The 21,817-nt window shown below is 41.1% G+C and overlaps 1 protein-coding gene across 1 annotated transcript in view; it reads left to right on the forward strand.

The window, feature by feature from the left end:
- Positions 1-21,817, forward strand: part of nlgn2a (neuroligin 2a) — a 186,585-nt gene that overhangs the window by 60,605 nt on the left and 104,163 nt on the right. The window contains exon 2 of the mRNA XM_020623522.1: positions 4,312-5,183. Coding sequence (XP_020479178.1) covers positions 4,667-5,183 — 517 coding nt within the window. The 5' untranslated portion in view covers positions 4,312-4,666. The remainder of the gene's footprint in view (positions 1-4,311; positions 5,184-21,817) is intronic.

Raw genomic sequence — 21,817 nt, forward strand, 5'->3', positions numbered from 1 at the left:
ATATAATCCTGCATAATTAACCTCACAACAACTACAACTAGTGCAAAGTTAACTGAATATCACGTTGGAGGAAAATGCGCCTGTTCGCTTGCGTGCTGCGAGTTTAATGAGAAGAAGTGTCACTAGCATTGATGGACCCATAGAGAATAATCACCCAGCTCCGCAGTTCCCTTATGATCTGTGGTGCTGCTTGACATCTTGTAGCATTGTTATTGTTTTTTTTGGTTTGGTTATATTAGCTTGGCTTAGAGACTAGAAATGAGGAAATGCCTGGCTCTGGTAAAAGGTAACAAAGTACTTCTGAAGTTAGCTAATTATCACGTTGTTTGTCATATGTTTAATTTGTATAAAAGTGAAAAGTGTGAAAAAGGCAAGCTGTGTTTTTCTAGCGGCTGTATGTAGAGTTGAGATGACAAGTCAGTAAAATATAAGGAAACAATGAAATAATGGAAACTGTTCTGATGATGGATTAATTTTTCAATTTCAAACTGAACAGGTTTGGGTTCAAATAAAACATCACCTTGGACTCTGTGAAGTTGTGACACATTTTTCCCAAAATCTTCCACAGACTAATGGATTGGTTATAAAATAACAGGCATATCAATAATAACAAAAAAAACATAGTAGCATACAGCAGTGTCAGTCTTCTGATACAACTTTCTGCAAAAAAGTGAATGAGTTTCTCAAAATTTTGGTGTTTGTTTAAATAGATGTAGAAAAAAATAGTGACCCGTTTGTATCTGAACAGTCAAGCCCTTGTTTATCACTGCACTAAATGGCTGTACAGTCTTTCTCTTCCTTTTACTAAATGGTTCGCTGTGATTTACTATCTTGTGAGAGAAAATGTGTTTCAGATTGTTTACCTACTCCTGAATTGTACGCTGCATTGTAAACATGCATTAACTTGCTGAGCTTGCAAGCTGGCAAGACCTTAAGCTGCCTAAATTTTCTCTTCACTTTTAAAACAGTTCTCTTAGTGTAGATGCTGGAAAAATGGTGTCTGATGTTGCACTGTTTAACAGGCTCCTACAGATCACTCCTTCTGCTTTCTTCTGTGTTAGTGAGACTGTTTTAGATGTCCGTTCTCTGTTATATGTCCAGCATTCACTGTTGACTTTCCTCTTTTTTTCACAGTGCAAATGTCTTTGCAGCAGATGGGATATCGACAGTATTGAGCAATGGTGACATTGTTATAGCCTGGCTGTGGGTCTGATAATCAGAACATTACTGTACTGTCTGTTGGAATTGGTTAACAGGCTAGGAGACATTTCAGGTAAATGAATTAAGCAACAAAAGCCCATAATTTACAGATTAAAATGTTTGACAGCTGGGTCTGGCCCACAGCCTGATATCCCAGTTTGACTACATCTGCTTGATAGATGAATGACCAACATACTTCTCTGAGGGTTTGAGGGTAAGAGGTTGCAAATTTGGGCCTTACCCTCCAGAAATGTGGTGCCATGATACCTCTCCACCTCCACGTTGTGCATGGCTGGGCATAAAAAAGGTCTGCTAAAGGCCTGGTTTGTCCTCCCACTTGAGCGTTGTTGTATGGAACCATTTTTACCACTTTTTGTTCTTAGTCACTTGACTTTGTAGCAGTACAGCCTGAGAAAATCTAAGGGACAGAGGATGGGAGATGAAGGAAAGGTGCAGGTAGGGTGAGGTTTGCACTGATGGTCTGCCACTGAGTGACTGGTAAGGTTTTCCCTCCTCTCTGCCTCCTGGGGTCAAGGGAAAACATCCTCCTGATGACATGAATCATGGATGAGTGTGCATCAATGTGTGTGTGATAGCGTTGCATGCATGCATGCACAGAGTGTATTTCTGGAAAACCTGTCTTTTAAATCTGTGTTTGTAAGTGTGATGGTGTGTGCTGCCTGCATTCCAAAAGCCACGTGCACACACTCCGATGGATATCTCCTATATGGCTCGGTAGCCCTGCTCGGCTCTCCTCCCACTAGCCCCCCCATCGTCTTTCCCATAGTCTTTTACTCTCTGCTTCATCAATCACTTAAGCTCTCCCACTGCTCACAGCAAAGCTGGACCAATTACGCCCTCTAATTGAGCCAATTAGCAATTAAACACTCAGATGCACCCCGACATTCTGGAGGTCCCTTCAGGCACACACACACTTGCCAGGGCCTTGGATTTTTACCAGCGATCCTTGCTTGTTTGGGCATCTGCTGCCCTCTGCACCTGCCCAGGCTTGAGGTGCGAGGGGAGTCCATTTGACCCCCTCCCAGAGCCTGTGCACGTGGGTCCATTACACTCACCTCTCTGAGAGAGGCCAGTGTCAGTGAAGCAGCACTTCATGTTGCTTTTACTCAAGGACTCTGAAGGGTCTCTGCCGACCAGAGAGAAGCTTTTCATTAACACCAGGGCCAGTTTTCTTTCCATATACATTCTCACGTTTCATCTCTCATTTGTCTTTCACTCCTTTTTTCCCCACTGCCTCTTCATCTCTGCTTTTTCTCTCTCCCAGTGCGTTTTGGATGATGAAAGTTTAATGGTAAATGTTGTGGTGTGTGTGGGTGTGAGTGGGTGGAGGGCTTGTCCCTGTGCGCACTGCTAAGCAGGCTGGTCTCTAGACTCTCCATGGTCTAATTGGAGCACACATCGTGCCGCCTGATTCTCTGTTAAAGGATACACAACCAGACACGCACATTGGCGCGTGGGCAGAACAACAAGTCCATACCGAGAGGAATAAAGGCTGGCGCCAGTATACTTAGGCTGAACGCGATGTACCAAAACAAGACAATGAGCGGTTGCAGATGCTACAGACTCGCTCACAGCTACCACTGTCTGAAAGAACACAAATGTGTTTTCACCAGACTTCTCCCCACAAGCTATAGTATATCCCCTGTCAAAAAGCTTGTACAGAAGAAACTTTTTTTTTTTTACTTCAATGAGTCTCCTTATTTGTATGTCTTACATGAGTGTGAGCAAGACTTGTCGCCCCCTCATCACCCTATAGACTTTAATTATCTGCCTCAAGACACTTAAATCACATACTTTCACATTCAAGGGGCTTTATTGGCAGTGGAAGAAAACAACAAAAACAAGGGCGCTTCGCTGGGTGCAGGCAGTGCAATAATTCAGTTAATGATTTCTAAAAACAGGACAATTATAGCACAGTGATAAAGCAAGAGAGCATGAAAGAGAGGAAGAGGTAATGGTGAATTTAAAAATCAGTTAAGACTGAAATAGTGTGAGAACTTAAGAGATTTGTCTTTTTCCTTTTCAGTCTTCATTACAGCTGGGGTTTGTGTCCTGTACCATGACATAACACCACCCAACGATGCTATGATGCTCTAATCTCCTCCATGCCTCATGCATTCCTGACTCTGTTTGTTACATGAGGGTTTACACATTTGTGCAGTAGATTACATGAATGAGTGTACAGTGTACGGGCTATCATTCATGTGTAAGTCTTACTGTGTGAATGTGTGTGTCTTTGTGCTCTGCATGTAGCTGGAAAGGCTGTTGTAAGCTGCTTACAGCCGCATTTTACTGACCTTTGACTTTACTGGGCAGTGAAAGGCTCACCCGAGTGTCTAGCCTCAACGACTCCTCCACACTGTCCACTGTACTGTTATCTCCAGAACCAGCATTGAAGCCTTTTTAGAAATGAGTGACCATACATTTAAGGAGCAATCAGTAGCAGTGTTGTTGGATGAACACTTGTGAAGTGGTGTGACTACATTAGCTCTCTAGGGAGGGGTGTGTGTATAAATTGACAGGTTCAACACTGTTCACCAGGAGGAGGATTAGGTGCATGTCCTTGCACAGTCCAGTTTAGGGTTTTCATGTGTGTTACACAGGGAGAGTCATGTAGAAATGTGCACACAACCTGTAGTTTACATGAGAGTTCCATGAGTCGGGTCATGTTAGAAAAACCAGAGGAAGTAAAATGTAATCAGAATGTTTGCATTTGTGTGAGTTGTTTTTCTACATGCAGCAGAACTGCATTTGTCAGCCTGAGATTTAATGAAGGGAAGGGAAACACGATGATCACCACATGAAATATCACCAAAATGAAACCTATTGACTTGATCTCAACAACACTATCTCTACATTTAGCATGTGATTTTTATTTCCACTGCTTTCATTTCAGGAAACAGTTGATGGGAAAATGTTGCACTGATATTAATAAAATATATTTCTGTTTCAGAAAAGCTATAATATCACTTATCTTTCTCTCTCCCTCATCCCCCTTTGCCTCCTCTTCTCTCATTCGGTTTTCCTCTCTGTGTATCACTGTCCTCCTTTAAATCTCGACCCTCCTTCTTTTTCTGTCTAATTCTGCAGAGTTCAGTGGCTGCTGAAAACGTCAAATAATTTGGATAACAGAAGACCAGTAGGGATGGAACGGAACAGAACCATGGCTGGGGAAGTGTTCTGCATTGCTGTTGCTCAGAATCAACACTGACCTGGCACCCACACCAAGGGCTGACCCTTCTTTCCCCTGATCACCTGTGTTCTCCTCCATCTCACCTTCGCGCAGTGCTGGTTTTGATCAAATCTCCAAAAGAGCCTCTTGCTGTCTTTAAGGATTTGGCTGCTTCCCTTGTTTTATTCCCTGTCTTATGCTTTACCTTTAAGCTTGTTGATTATAATCCACAAAAAAGACAGATATAGTCCACAACAGACCAGGAGTGGCTGGATGAACAGCATGAATCCAGTCGTGTACCCCCTTCCACTTGCTCCAAGTAAACAAAGGCAGTGGGGTTTGTCATCCAGGACACACTCCCTTACTTTTATGACAAACTGGTGCCTGATGGGTGCCCTGGGCCTCATCCTGCTCTTCAGCCTGGCCTCAAGCCAGAAGACAGACCCCTCCAAACACCCCGTAGTCTCCACAAACTACGGCAAGCTCAGAGGCATCAAGAAGGATTTGAACAATGAGATCCTGGGTCCTGTGGAGCAGTACCTTGGTGTCCCCTACGCCACAGCGCCCATTGGCGACCGCCGCTTTCAGCCGCCCGAAGCCCCAGGATCCTGGCAGGAAATACGCAACGCCACCCAGTTTGCTCCCGTGTGTCCTCAGAATGTCCACGGGGTGCTGCCAGAGATAATGCTGCCTGTGTGGTTCACAGACAACCTGGATGTGGCAGCAGGGTACATCCAGAACCAGAGCGAGGACTGCCTCTACCTCAATATCTATGTGCCCACGGAGGATGGTAAGTGGACAGTGTTAAATGAAGTGCTGGTGTAGTGTGGGAGATGAGGGATTTAGTGGGTAAGCACAAGAACCGTGAGGAGATAATTGACTGTTCTCTAAACCCGCACCCCTTAATTACTGTTGCCATGCCTGTAAAGTTCCCCGTTCTTCTGCAGCGTATCCTGTATATATTTAACAGGGGCAGACTTACCACTGGAAATTCTTAGTAATCCTTGTAAAAAAAATTGGTCTTTGAGTTCAAACGAAGGTAGAAACATCAGAGAATTTGTGATACTAAAATAAAATGGCATTCTTGTATTGCAGTGTTGAGCTTATTAGCTCTAGTGTTAAAAGTATAAAGACAAAGACCAGGCTGTTACTTCAGTCTAGCACAACCCTCTTTAGCTGCTTATCTCTCTAACTACAGCCCCATGCACACCGCTTCAACATGTGGAGAAATCCAAAGCTTGACAGGCCTGCCATGTCTAGTTATGCTTGTTAAACTATGATTGGACAATTGCTGTTCAGGGGAAGGGTTTATTGAACAATCAATTAGGAACACATTTTAGGGGAGAGGAGTCGAGGGAAGTTCACTTAATGTGGAAAAATGTCTGGGAAACTCTAGTAAGTATGTGAATTCTTTTCTAAGTCCATCCGTTACTCTCAGCACCATAAATATGTTTCTTGTAGATAATGACGGTGAGTTTTAGGATGGGCCATGTGCGGGGGATTATGTGACAAAGAAACAATTTGCAAAATAATCTATGGAGGGTTAAAGAATTTTTCAATTACCCTTCCCTGGTTTTACATTCCATCCCATTCAAGGTGTTATAAAGCAAGAGAACAATGACCAGAACTGAAGGTGCTTTATGAGAAAAGGATTAGGTGACATTTGACTTTTCCTACTTCTTTTTTTTTTTTTTGCTGTCAAGAACCCTTTTCTATCACTCAGATGATACCTCAGACACTTTTGTCTGCCTGCACTACTATTAGATAGAGTATGTGAGAAATGAGAGAATTATTTCCATTTTGTCGACAGGTGTGACATGAAGACTATAGACTTCCCTCACTCCTCTCTTTAACTCCCCCCCTCCCCTTCCTTAGGATATTGCAAGACATGTTCACATTTGTCTTTTTTATTCCTATCTTGCTAATATAAGCTGCACAAAGTCAGTGTATTTTTTTTACAGAGAAAAGGCTGTTAGAAGAATCATGTTGGCAGGTTTCACATGCAGAAAATGTGTCTTATTATAAACTGACCTCAGACAACCGGTGACCTTCAGAAAGCAGTTTTGAATTGGAGTCTCATTATCATACTGTGGACAAACGGTTATTCTGCAAATGCGAGTATGAACAAAAACTGAGCTAGAAAAGAAGACCCCATCATCTGCTTTGACAATATCGATATCAGTGCATGTGCCTGTGTGTGTCTGTGTATTGATCTTTGTTTCATATTTTCACATTGTGTATCACAGGAGAGTGATGAGACACTAATTTCCACTCTCAACATTTGCCTCTAACACATTTCAGTCTCCCTTTCAGCGCCACCATCACTTGATTGGGCTTTTTTTAGATTCTCACAGCTCAGTGTTCGTCCTTCTCCGACACCGCAGCCTCAGCCCTCAACACCCCATCAGTACTACTTATAGCTCCTCGGGCATACACAGAACACAACACTATACATCAGGTCTTGAGTCACTGGACTTTGTCACACTGCTTTTTTCTTTTCCCTGTTTTCAGAGATGGATGGTGCTATGCAAGTGCCATAACACAGAGGTATACCCGCACGCGCAGCTGCTTGTTTACACACTGTCCTATTGGTGTAAAGTGCACTCTCTGGAAATGTCATACATGTAAGATACTGTACCTTTGATAGTGACCTTCATTCATCAACACAAAGCATCAACATTCCACTTTACATTGTCATCTTAATACACAGTCGCTGTCTCGGTGTGTGTGTAAATCAAAAGATACTGTCTTCATTGCAAAACACCTGTAATTACATCCCCATTTATTGCACTGTAAATAACCAAAGCAGGCAACATCTCAACTTGTTTCCCTCCTCATCATTCATCATCATTGCTGGTATATTTATGGTGGTCAAGTCAGAGATGATATTGCTGGCCTCAGCACTCTCTAGCAACCCCAGGGTCTGCCTGTCTTTGCTCCTCTTTCCCCCTGCTTCTCTTCCTGCATTGATTTTGAAGTCATTTTTTACAGCAGCCCAGGCAAAGAGGTGATGAATGGGGACGAGAGCAAATAAGAAGAGAGCAGGAGGCGAGGAAAGGAGAGAAAACAAAAGGAGAGGAGAGGAAATGAGGAAAGAAGAGCATAACAAGCTGAGAACAGGCAACAAGGAGAACAGTGGAGAGGATGGGAAACAAGGTGAAAAGAAGAAATGAGATTAGAGGAAAGAAAATGAAAAGAGAGGGGTCATGAGGAAAGTACAGGAGAAGGAACAAGTAGAGAAGAGAGGGTAAGTGAGGAGAGTGTGACCAGAGGAGAGAAAATATAGAGGGGTTAGGAGAGGAGAAAGCTTTTGGGCAGGAGACCAAATACCAGCCATCACACAACCTTTGTGACCATCAGCTTTACTCACACCACAAAGTTAAACATCCTCACTCATATAACCACACACATCCACATCTTCAGTTTTCCCTTGCCATGCTGTTGACTCCACTTCTATTCTTAGTTCTAAAACACTGCATCTCTCCATCTCCTGAGGCCTTTTACTTGTATCCTTTTTTAGGGTTCCCTTAAAACAGGATCCTTAAAAATCTTAAATCTGGCTTAATCCTGCAGAATAAAATCTTAATGCTGTCATCAGTGTAAATGAATGAAAGTACAACACTGACATGAATGTTTGTTCATAGATAAACACATTAAAATTTGGTGCTTACTCATTGCTTCTTAATTCATATTTAAGATTGTAGTAAGTAACAGTTATATGCGTCTTTTTTGTATTTTTCTGTGGCAGTCATTAACAAATGCGTTCTGAATTTGTAATAATCTGAAAACAAACCAAGAAATGGAACAAAACAAAAAATTTACAGTAATACAAAATTATTCTTCTCGTTATCAGTTAGTTAACTGAAGATGCAAATGAAGATTTTAGTTTTTTTGTTTTATTTTTTTATGCTGTCTGTATTGTTAACTTTGACCAGTATTACTCCCCAACAATGTTAAAGACGTCATGTATTCTTTGTGAAGGCTAACCATATCAAAGGCTGTAACTACCGTTGACTAAGTTATAACTGGTTCAGACTAGATGATTTGTTTGTCTGATACGATGGTCACTATGTCAGATTACATGATTGTAGAGTCGTACATCCTTGGACGAGGGTTATAACACACAACACATTGGTACCTAGCAGATCACAGCCTGCTGTCAGTCACAACTTTGAGATGAGAACAGGGTGTGGCACTGGCTGCTTGTGTTTGGAAAACCATAGGGGGGTGGGGGGTCGTGTCAAATGAGGAGGGCAGCGGCCTATGTGTTGTCTCTTCTTCACAGACAACTTGAAGTAGCAGTTAAAAAAATCTGTGTTTTACTGGTAGTAAAACTAAAAACTAATAGTTCGCTACTTCACAAAATTGACTGTGAAAGTCATTATGCTAATGTTAGCTGTGATATTTAATGAATATGCTTCAATCCAATATGTCAAAAATGTTATGAACAGAAAAGTAATCTGTGCTCTGTTGGTCGGCGTTGCCCTAACACATCATAAATTTTGCAAAAAATCTCTGATTTGCTAGACTTTGTGTTGGGACGTTGCGAGACCTTCGTTCAAACACTGATTGTTGACTGAGGTGCCAGAGGTCACTCCTCTTGCCAGCTTATGATTCATTTTGAGATCAAGTCACCCCTTTATTTTTCATTGCGTATAATTCACTGTTGTTTTGACATTCATGCTGATATGTTGCCTTCTTACATTCACTCAGCTTAGGCGCTCTGGGGAATCACTTAAGCTCTGCGCCAATGCATTTCTGTGGTAGGGAAAATCCTGTTCTCAGTGTATCAGCATTTCAGCTTTTAACATTGTTCTCAGCATACTTAGTGGATCATCATTAAAATCTGCTAAAATAAAATAAATATGCTGCTAACAACACTGCATATCATGAACTAGCTAACAACTTATAAAACAGTTCTTACTGTTAAGAGGCAGTCATAATGAAGGGTGGACCTGGCTTTTCCTTCTTTGTATCTCTATTGGAATAAATAGATGGTCACTGGATTGTATTACTTTTCCTGCGGTTAGTCAACGATATCAGGCTTTAGGACACAGGGGAACTGGTTTTACCTTCTGGCAGGTTGCTCCCTCACCAAATGCATAGTGGGAGTGGTTCCACCGGTTACCCTGGAGATGACATCCCATAAATCATAGCAAGAGGTTTTCATCTAGCTCCTGCAGAGTCACGCTGGATCGATGGACAACGGAAAGGGAGGAAAGGACCGGCTGCTAGTGCTGCCCAAGGTCCGCAGACAAACCTCATGTTTCTCTCAGCAGTCAGCAGCTGTTAACACAGAACAAGGCTTCATGTGAATAAGTCAGAGTAGCTGGACCCAGCAAATAGGAACTTACTGTAAATGCTTACTCACACATAGTGTAGGATCTGATACAGTTGTGCTTTCTGCAGTTAGGCCATAGATAAAATGGAGAACCAGCTGCTTTTATGTTAGCAAGAGCTGTTTTGGATTTGTGAAGGATTGTCTTGGCTGTGTACTATATTATGAACACCAACTGTGTAGTATTTTCACTGGCTATATAGCATCCACCTGTCCTTTAACTAACATTAGTGACTTTATTCCACTTGCACATGCAAATTTCTGTTTTAACTGCCTGGGCCAGGCTTTTTACTAATTTTACACAAGTTGTCCATCCACATAATAAGAAATATTCACCCTATTCTTCCATTATTCCTGAAAATATTAGGTTTTCCATAATTTACCAAGACTGGAAGGCAAACTTTAGATGAATAATTTCTTGAAGAGAAGTTTTGTATAATATGACTCATCCATGTGACACTCTGATTGGCTTAGGGCTGTTCGCCCTTCATTTGCACTTTGCCCAACCAATCTACAGTCCCCATGTGCATGCTTAGACAAGTTTTCAGCAATCAAATAACCATAGCTCTTTAGAAATCTGAGAGAGTGCACCACTCTAAGAATTACTTTATTGGTGGTAGGCTGGGGTTTAACACCGATAAGCTGTTGCAAAGTGCCTTTTAAGCTGTTAGTTCTCCTCAATTCATCCTGTTCAAGGAGGGTATACATTGGTTTTGCCAGTTATCCTCCAAGATTTGAATTGCTAACCTCTGCACTGACAGTGCTGTGCTGTGCTTCATGGTCTGAGCTGCAGGGTGCAAGCTGGGGGGGGGGCTTATAAATTATTCTATCTGATACTTCATCTATTTCCATGCACTCAAACTCTCAGATCTCCTCATTCTGCATTATTTCAATTTTCTGAGGAGATTCACCAACAAAGGGTTCGATACTAACACAATAATGCACCAGGCGGCTGAGGCCTGCACTGCATCACCGCCATCACCAAAGGGCTAGAGATGAATAAATAAAAGAGATAAAAACAAACAGATAAATAATGGAATGAAATAGAAGGGTGCTGGCAAGCTGCAGTAGAAATATAATATACATTGCTTCTGATGCCAGAAAAAAAAACCTTGATTATTCTGCTCCATTCTTTCTTTACGTCATCTCTTTCTCCTGCCAGCCCAACTTCATACCCTCTACAGAACAAAAATGGATGATGGTGGGAGAAAATAGATCTTTCTGCAAGCTCAGTATGCTTCCTCTAGAATGAACAATTGTTGTTACATGTAGTATGGGTGTGTGTACTGTAGCACCCAGAGCATTCATGAAACATCCACTGTCTTTCTGCCTCCCTCACATGCACACACTGTATCACATACCCATGTTTTTTTTTTATGTCAGGCATCTCTAGGTAGTTGTCATTTTATGGAAGATGGGGGTCAGAACAGAAGGCCCTATCCAGCCTGTACTCCAGCTCTTACAGACCAAGTCCATCTTTGCTTTTTTTTTTTTTTTACACCTCAACTCATGTTTCACCTCATCCCTGCTCCCTCTCATTTGTTCATTTTTCTCCTCTCTACTCTGTGCTCTACATAGTTTTGCTATAACGTGAATGGAAAAAGAAGCAGTGTTGTTTTTACAGTACCTCTTCTAAGGCCTACCCTGGTTCCATATCTCTGAAATGTTCCACATTTGTCTGATTTGATAAACAATTTCACTAGGTTCGATGTTGGACCAGCTGTTCCCCAAAGTTGGAGAAACAGTTGAAAAGCTGCCTTAATTAAAATGATGACAAGAAAAAGCCCTTGAATAAAAATGACAAATTCAATATTTGTGTCAAACTTTATTATTAGCATGAAAATATTAGCTGTTGATGGCAACCACTATCATCTGAATACATCACTGGCCACTAATTGATTAGAGCACGACAAAACCAAATTATCCCCCGTTCCATCAAAAACATGGGCTAACACAAGCACATTGTCAGGCAGAAAAAAAGTGGGCGTAAATTGCAGTTCAATCTGATTATTAGCTTACCCCATGCTTCTCACAACAGAAATATAGGTTACAGGATTAAGATGGCAACGTAGTTCTTTAACACTTTCTTGACCCATGTGTTTTATTAGGCAGGTGTAAATGTAAACCCCATTTACATCCATCATAGCTTTCGTTCTGTTTGAGAATCGTTCGTTCTGTTTTCACTTGGTTTAGCATCTTTAACTGGCCTTAAATTAAATTCCAGGTAGCATTAAAAGGTATTATGAACCATTAAATGTACTTACACACCGGTAGATAGCCCTTTAAGTGGCACTGTTGAGAATGTGCTGGTTGCATGTGGATGCACATGCATGTGTCATTGTGTGGACTCTAAGTGCTTATTTATGATCGTGAAGACTAAAACAGCAGATCTAGCTGCCTTTGTAGTATTTCCAGATACTGTAAACTCTTAGGTTTGACATTTTAGATATGCGAAAAATGAAAATATTCGGTGTTTAGCTTAAGACAGAAAGCATTTAACATGTATGACATGTCAAGACTGTTCCCTAGGGATGATAAAACTCTATCTTTGTAAAAGATAGTATCACTCCTTTCAGCACAGACCTACAATATTCAATATGAGACGTGATCTGAAAGGAGGAGGGGCAAGGAGTTTCTAAATTGCTGACTGCTGTGTGTAGCATGAAGGTTTGATGGACAGTTGAAATGGAGGAAAGGTTATTAGAAATGTGTCCAGAACTACTGACACTGTGTCTGTGGGTGTGAAAGAGAGAGACAGCTTTGTCAAAATTGGATCATTCTCTTGTGTGGTGTGTGATGGACTATTACTTTCAAATTTAGGAGGGTGTGTTTGGATTTGAGAGCAGATTATGTGTGAAATTACTTCTGGTGTGTGGGATGCACAAAAGTTGTATAATTGGATATGGTTTTTAAAGTTTTGAAATGCGAGTCTAAACTAAGATTTTACATCATTAAAGTGTAATTCTCATTGTATTCAAAGTGCTCAGCTATTCAGCAGAGATGAATTCAGTTACAGTGCACCATTACCAATTTTCTGCCCACTGCTTGATACTTGCCTACACCACCCGTGAGTTCATGATTATGGGGGGAAAGTAGCGAGTACCTGCGCACTATTGTAGATTGCCGCTCTCAAATTGCATTTGATGATAACGTGCAACATTATCATAACATGACGAAAGGCAAGGAACATAACAGGACAGTGTAGTCACAATTGGAATGTGTCCTATTGGCATCATCATTCACTAATCAAAGAAAATTACATCTGTTTCATGCATGGTGTCCACATTTGCATTAACTCCATTCTGGGTTAGATTATAATGATAGAGATCTCCAAACCACTTGGGGATAATATCAGTAGACCCTTAGCAATGTTGTAACAGTAGGTACTGTACTGTTTTGTATTACAAAAATGATTTGGTTGCTGACACCCTCAATCCAATGTGGCTGATGGTGGCCAAGTGCAAAATGTTTCAGGCATATCTGTGGAAACCTTCTGTTCAAAGAGGTCAAGCTCAGGCTGTGATAAATATTTCTGTGTTTTGTAAACCTAAATTTGGTCTTATAACAAAACCTTAGAATTCTGGATAATTGTTTCATAATATGTGAATGAAATGGATATAAATATATCATAACCGCTGCTCAGTCAAAAATCAAATTGAGCATAAAGAGAAATCAGAAAAAATTGTAGAAAATATTTCAATATTTTTGGAGATGTTGTTAAAAATAGTTATCATTGCCATGGAAGATTTTTGTTTGTGCACAGCACATGCAGTATGTGCATTATACTTTAGTGATAATGTGTCAGATTTAGTACTTGAAACACTTTTTGGAACACTTGTTTCATGATTTAGTTGAAATGACAAGATTTTATCGGCTGCATCTACATACAGTAGCTAATTCAGCTAACGCCAGCTTTGTGAACTGGCTGAAAATGCTGCCAAGTGTATGTGATTTAAATCTGTGTTTTTTACTCCTGACATTGCAAGAGAAGAGGTTTTTTAGGAGGAGAACTGGTGTGTCTGGCAAATGTACCGCTATCTCAGGTAACGTTGGCCAGGGTGGTGTAAACTCCTCCAAAATCCCCTTAATCTAACAATAAAATGCTTCTTGGTCTGAGTGATTTAAATCTGTGTTTTTTACTCCTGACATTGCAAGAGAAGAGGTTTTTTAGGAGGAGAACTGGTGTGTCTGGCAAATGTACCGCTATCTCAGGTAACGTTGGCCAGGGTGGTGTAAACTCCTCCAAAATCCCCTTAATCTAGCAACTAACAATAAAATGCTTCTTGGTCCGAGAAGTAACACTTGGTTACCTCTCTAGCTGGTTAGTTAGCAGGCTGTAATAGCAGACAAATGCCCCTTTCACCCCTTTTACTTTACACTTCACTCTCCACCACCCTTGCTGTTCCTGGGAGGATTTTAGGGAATTGCCACTGTGCCTATGTTTTGTCTGGTGTAATTTCCTCATCTTAAATCCAGTGAATGGATGGAGTAAATGGGTTATTGTTAAGGTGAAGGTCTAGGTCCAGATTTGTTTGAACTTAGACTGTTTTCACATTAGGCACGATTGTTTCATACTGTCCCCTCTCCCCCGCAGGTCTGCTTTCACATTAATAACACCGCTCTGTGCCCCAGCACACTTGCGTTTGTAAACTGTCCGATACAGTAAGTGGCATTAGGCATGTGGTTGGTTTGCAGTCCGCCAAGAAGCAGCAGCATCAACTGGGTGGTATTTATTTCTGTTCCATGTGCATGTAAAGACTGAGTGTTTGTGTGTAGTATCTAGTTGTCTTTGAAGGTTTTCGTTGGCCTAGATTCCAAGCAAACATTTTACTTCTGAGATCCTTTCTCAGCCATGTTTGCTAATATTTAAACTGACCAAGTTGAATAGTTATGATGTCAGATAGCAGGTCACTTCCTTGTTTGAGCACAGTTGCATTCACATCTCCCCTGAACCGTACTCAAATCGTGCTCAAGACCACCTCTTCAAGCGGACTCGGGCATTGTGCCCTGTGCACCGTGCAGGTTAATACAGCAGTTTCATAAAGTGGTTACATGACTGAGACACTGGCAGGTTATGATATTGATCCCTGATTTTGAAGCTTTCAGAGAGCTGCTGAAGAGCCGATGTGGTTAGTGAGAAACACTGAAATGAAGAGTGGATGAGAACCAGGGAAGGCAGAAAGTTTAAGATGAGCAGAATTTAGATTGAAGACACAAGAAAGAGAGTCATGTGGGCCACTGGCTTGATTGACTCTCCTGTCCCCCGTTTTTCTCTCTAGCCATGTCATTTGTACTAATGGCTGGCTGTTGTAGTAGTAGAGGCTGACAACATTTTGTGTTATCCCTATCCCTCTGTGATACAAAGACAGTACAAAGCAGAGTTAGCATATGTGGAGGAGTGAAATGAAAGCCCTGCATCAGCCTGTGCATTGCCACACTTTTCATTCATCTTCTCCTTCACTTCACATTCCTACTTTACCATTTTGCTCTCCACTCTTCTCCCTCTCTCTTTCTCTGGTATCACCCACCTCCTACCTGAACTCCCCAGTCATCACCATGTACTTTGGATGAGCAATGAAGGCAGAAATAGGATTTAGCTGTAGACAGTCCATTTAAATGATCTTTTTATCCTCAGGAGAGTGAACTGACTTTACAACAGTACTTAAATAATAAGCTCTCAGGCTTTGACTGTCCTTGTTCTTTTGGCTTGGCTTCTCTAGCAGCGCCCCAGCACAATCTGGGATATCATCTGATTTAACTCCAGCATCGATGAAGTACATCTAATGGGATTTGATGGAGTTGGTTACACCTGGTCAAATCAATTAAACATTCTATTAAAAACCTCCCACCCACAGGTGCAGGAGCGGTTCCAAGGCGTGCTGAGAATCGTGCATTCTTTTGTGCTTCCAGTGCAAATGACTTCTTGAAATCTCTATTCCAGCTTGTCTATCAAGTGCAGAAGTTTTGAAACCTGTTTAAAGGACATTTTAACTTAAACTGCAACTGTTTTCAGCATAAAAGCTCTGATTAACCCACTGAAAACGTCCCACCCAGCACCAAACAGCAATCAGACAAACGTAGTGACTAGCTAACAAACATAGAGATGCATAAAGAGCCATTTGGATGCTTAAGAATTATGTTTGGTTCTGCTGGGTCACAGCTGTTGTGGCTGACAATGCAAACACCTTGGTATTGGAATTTATGTTTGTGTTCATTACCCGGACAACAAATCGGACACAAGAGGCTCCACAATGTTTGGCATACTATGGACATGATGAATGTAGCGGGTTGCAGCTTTAAATATGAATTTAAAAGCTATTTAGTTGCCAAAAATGTTTTTCATAACATAACCATATTTTCTGGTTTGATAGCTGGATATTGATTTGGCATTGTGATGTTTATTTGACTAATCTTTACTCTTAGGTTAGTTTAGTTGGTATTATTGTACAGCTGTGCTTTACCAGTGGTTTTTTAGCACAACCTGAATAAGATTCAGCCTTTTCACATAATGTACACCAGAAGGTAATAGTCATAAATCGTTTGCAGTTCTCAGTGCATTTGCCTTTTATAATTCAGTCCCCAGTTTATTGATACAGTTCACATTCTGAACTGCTAAGTTGGCCATTTCAGGGCAGCGTGGTCAGCTATCCTGTTAGTATGTTGTTGATGAGAGCAATGCTGTGAAACAGAAATAAGCACGAGTACTGGAGTAGGGTAGTGCATTGTTGCAAGAATTTATTGAATTGTAGTATTTAACCAAGTTAAATAGATATTACATTCTTGTTCTATTTTTAAAAAGGGATCATTTTTACTCCATTTTTCACTTACAGAAAGAAGAAAACAATGAAACAGTGTGGGTTTATAAGAATCTGATCTACCCATGTTGCTTTTGTCCATGGACATTGGAATAGACTGTGTTCTCAGGCTGCCTGTGTATATAAAATGACACTAGCTGTGTTTACATGGACCCTAATATTCCACTAATAATCAGAATAATAGCCCAATCAGAATAAAAACGCATCATGTAACCATGTCAATTGGGACAGACTGGCCCGGCCCAATCAGAAGGAGAGAGATGGTGCAAACCTTTGATAGTCCGTTCACTAGGAAAACATTGGCCATGTAAACACTTGATCCAATAGTTTGTTGTTGGAATAAATATATCCTTTCTGCACATGTTTGCCCAATGTGGGGTTAACATTAAGTGTTGTCCAGGGAGGGACAGAAACATGGAGGCAGCAAAACCCACTGATCTGTGGCCATAGTTATAATGTTGTTGGTGTGTACTACAGTGACACTTTTTTTGGTGAAGAGAAAGAGTATTTGCATAATTTATCTGATATTCATATACATTTTTGTAAGACCATGAAGAGCCAGTCATCAGTAAAGTGAACATCTTGCAAGAGAATGAGTTAAAAACAAACAGAGTGGTCTAAGTTGTCACAGTGTAAATTCATGCAAGGTTATATTGTGATTAAAGGCTTATAGCATGTAAATGCACATCTTATCAGATCAGTGTCCATGTAAACATTTCATTTGGAATCTCTCTTCAGGATGATTTCAATCTGATTGAATAACTATTGTCTGTGTAACCACAGATAATGAGAAATAAGATACAGGCAGATCAAAGGTCGTGTGGGGCAACTTGTGAGGCACGCAGCGAAAAGCAGCATTCAGCTGTCTAGGGATGAATAATGGCTCTGGTCCCCCTCACAGTGCAAATGCACACATAATAGCACTTGTTGGTACATATAATTATTCACAAAACAAAAACAGACATACACACAAACACATGCACATACAGTACCAGTGAAAGGTTTGGACACACTTTCCCATTGAATTGAATGGGAAAGTGTGTCCAAATGTGTACACATGTACTGCTGATTGAGAATTATCAGGTATGTTGCTTTTTCTTGACCTACTTCTCATCTGCCTCTCTCCATTTTGTCCTCTGTCTTACACACACACAGACACTCTTTTACTGCAACTCAAAAGACCATCTCTTCAGGGCTTCTGAAGCTGAGTTGGCCTGAGCGAATGCAAAGTGCTCATCCTGGACACACACACAGGCTCCGTCTGCTGAGTCCTGCTGCCCACAGTGCCTCCCACAACACTAGTGAGGGCAGAGAGTGAAAGATAAAAGGGAGAGATTAAAAGAAAGGAGGGATGAATAGTTAGATAAAGAGAGCAGGAGGTTATCCAAAGGCCTCCTACTCTGTTAGAACAAGTCTGCTGATGTGTTCATGCAGGAGAAACTCAATGTGTTAGTATAATGGCTGTAACTCGTTACTACTAATGTAGCTGCTGGGTTCAAGCTGATACTGGGTACTAATGACAGGAAGTTAAGTTCAGTTCATGGAATCCCAACACACAGGTACATATATGTGCTTCTATAGATAAATCACATCTTGTGATGTGCAGCAGCACATGCTGGCTGAATTACTTGTAGTATACGGTATTTAACTGTGATGGAGAAGCAGAAACATTTATCTGTGAAATCCTCTTATATGACCAAGTACTCAACTCAACTCAACTCAACTTTATTTATATAGCGCTTTACCACAGCACAGCTGACCAAATACTTAACATATCATGCAAATATAAAAACAACACATAAAAAACTATAAACAATAATATAGACACTAACACTACAGACAGAGTCTCATTCCTGGCCAAACGCCAATGAATACAAGTGAGTCTTCAAATAAGACTTAAAAGTAGACAGGGAGGGGGCCTGCCTAATATAAAGCGGCAAGGCATTCCACAGTTTTGGACCAACCACAGCAAAGGCTCTATCCCCCCCTAGTTTTCCGCCTGGCCCTCGGTGCCTCCAGAAGAAGCTTATCTGCTGATCTGAGGCACCGCGACGGGTTATATGGACTCAAAAGTTCCACAAGATAAGATGGTGCCAGCCCATTTAAGGATTTAGAAACAAATAAAAGAATCTTAAAACTAACCCTGAAACGCACCGGAAGCCAGTGGAGAGATGCCAGTACTGGCGTTATGTGATCCCTCTTACGCCCCCCAACCAATAACCGAGCGACAGCATTCTGGATCCTCTGGAGGCGGGCAATCCCGGATTGACCAAGTCCAGCGTACAGGGCATTATGTACATAACAAAGGCTATGCAATGCAACAGGATGCTGTCTATAAAATGCACAGAAATGTTGCCACTATTTGTCTCTTCTAAATGATTGATTTGTGTTTAACTGCCAAATGAACAAATACCAAAAAGAGATTTCAGTAATTGCTGATGAAGTAGCTGGAGCTTATTGTAACCACCCTTCTGATAAAACAAAATTAGAGCATTTTCAAACAAGCCAGACAATAAAGAAATGTTAATTATGCACATACTGCACTAGTTCATTGTGTCAGTACATTATATCAACTGATTAGCAAATAAGATTTTTCAAGTGCACAAACATGAGGATATATCAGACCTTTAGTTTGTATTTAGCTTTTACAATGTTTTTGAACACTTTTTGAGTTTATGAATTGTTGCACAAAGACTTATAGATCAGTGGAAGGTTGTTGCATTGATTTGACCTTCTTTTTTTTTATAGAAATGCAATTTTTTTTTATCTGTCATCAAATTATTTTGCAATGAATGTAAAAATATAATGTAGAGCCAGTTGTCACTAACAAAGTACTGCACACTGTGCGCTCACATTTCAGCACCATGGACAGCGCCGCAGACTTGTGCTTGTACAAACTAAGCTCTGCCAAATGTAAAAATATAGTGTACAGCGAGTTGTCACTAACCAAGAACCTCTTGCCATCATGCATTGTGTATGATAGACTCAGGCAGTCTGAGAGTCTTTTGGCCTGTGCTGCATTTTCCCATGAGGCACAACAGCCACACAGATCAGCAGCAGGTACTGCACACTGTCCACTCACATTTGAGCACCGCAGACAGTGTCACAGAGTTCAGTCCTGGAACACACACACACACACACACACACACCCAACTAAACTGAAGTGAAGTGAAGTTTCTACATTTCACCTCGTCATTGATCGGGTCTGAAATTATTTACATTGTCACTATTTACTGCCAGTTGTACTGGAGACTTTATGGGTTTAAAAAACTCTACTTTGAAAACTATTCCCGCTATTCCTTTTATCTACTGGTGCATAATATATGTTAGTTGGATAGTGACCATCAGTTGTATGCCACTTTTTACTGAATAGTGGGATACTTTGAACCAACTCGATAAGGCAGATGTTCCAAATCTTAGGGTGAGGATGCCCACAAGGGATGAGTTGTGAGATGATTAACACTATCGTAAAATTTTAAAAAAGCATATTTCTGCAGCACAAATCTAACCCTGTCCTTTTTTTTCCTTGTAAATTATTAGATCATTTCTCCTCTTCAGGACTCATAAAAGAGGCACCATTTGTTTAAATTGGTCACAGCCAGCAGACCTATGCATAGAATCCCAAGATAACATGTAGACATTGCTTTGTTTCAGAGCTCATAACTCTCAAATCACAACTTTATTTATATAGCGCTTTACCACAGCACAGCTGACCAAAGCGCTTAACATACCATACAAATCTAAAATCACCACATAAAAAACTATAAATAATAAAACAAACACTGTAACACTACAGACAGAGTCTCATTCCTGGCCAAACGCCAATGAATACAAGTAGGTCTTCAAATAAGACTTAAAAATAGACAACGAGGGGGCCTGCCTAATATAAAGAGGCAAAGCATTCCACAGGTTTGGACCCACCACAGCGAAGGCTCTATCCCCCCTAGTTTTCCACCTAGCCCTCGGTGCCTCCAGAAGAAGCTGATCAGCTGATCTAAGGCACCGCGACGGATTATACGGACACAAAAGTTCCACGAGATAGGATGGTGCCAGCCCATAAGGACTTATAAACAAATAAAAGAATCTTAAAACGAACCCTAAAACACACCGGAAGCCAATGGAGAGATGCCAGTACTGGCGTTATGTGGTCCCTCTTACGCCCCCCAACCAATAACCGAGCGGCAGCATTCTGGACCCTCTGGAGGCGGGTAAGACCCGCTTGACTAACTCTAGCGTACAGTGCATTACAGTAATCTATACGTGATGTAACAAACGCATGGATCACTGTCTCCAAATGCTGCCACGACAAAAAGGGTTTTAGTTTCACTAACTGCCTTAAATAGAAAAATCCAGATTTTACGACCGCATTTATCTGGCTCTCCATTTTCAAATCGGAGTCTATTTTAACACCCAAATCAGTGACCACCGCTCGCACATATGATAAAAGATAAAATAAGATAAAGGCACCTGGTACCCCCATAAGATAAAATATTTGGTATAACTTCTGCCATAATGTGTAATAATTCCTACAACGCCTCGAGACAACATGACATAATGGTAAAAATGCTAATCAACTTTATGGTAGTGAATGATTTTTGGACACCACCAGTTTTTCCCTTTACCCTGGGGAGACATTTTCAACACCTGTGTTGAAGTACAGTAAAAAATTAATTGGTTGTATGTATCGAGCTAAACATAGATATTTGGTGTGGGTTAAGTAAACACCAACCATAATGGAGATCTGGTGTTTTTGTCAGGTTTGCCCGGCTGCGCCTGCCTTCTCACTCCCCTCACTCTGTTTTTGCTCCCTTACCTTGATTACGTTATCCGACACACCTGCTTCATATCCCCTGATTACCACCAGCTGCATCTGATTAGTTCTCCCTATTTATTCCCTGCTCTACGTTCACTCCCCTGCCAGTTCTTTCTAGTGTTATCAGGCCCGTTTTTTTTCCCCGTTCTCTTTTATTGTATAGTATCTTCACGTTTTGTCACCCTAGCTCTGTTCCAGTCTTTAGCTCCATTGTTTCATTCCTCCTCGCCTCTGTCGCTTCTCAGTGAGTCCCAGCGTCGTCCGCAGCCCGGTCTTCTCATTATTCAGCCACTGACTGTATTCACTTCTGCAGCTCGACACCCAGTCCCACTTCTACCTGATTATTCATTTCCTTGTTATAGTTCACTGTAATTAAACTTAGCACTGCTTGCACTGAAGTCAGCCACCTGGGTCCGTCATATTTTTGTGACTCGCTCACCCCTGTGTTCGAGCCGATC

This window comes from Monopterus albus, unplaced genomic scaffold (genome assembly GCF_001952655.1).
Source record: "Monopterus albus unplaced genomic scaffold, M_albus_1.0 scaffold303.1, whole genome shotgun sequence".
Classification (NCBI taxonomy): domain Eukaryota; kingdom Metazoa; phylum Chordata; class Actinopteri; order Synbranchiformes; family Synbranchidae; genus Monopterus; species Monopterus albus.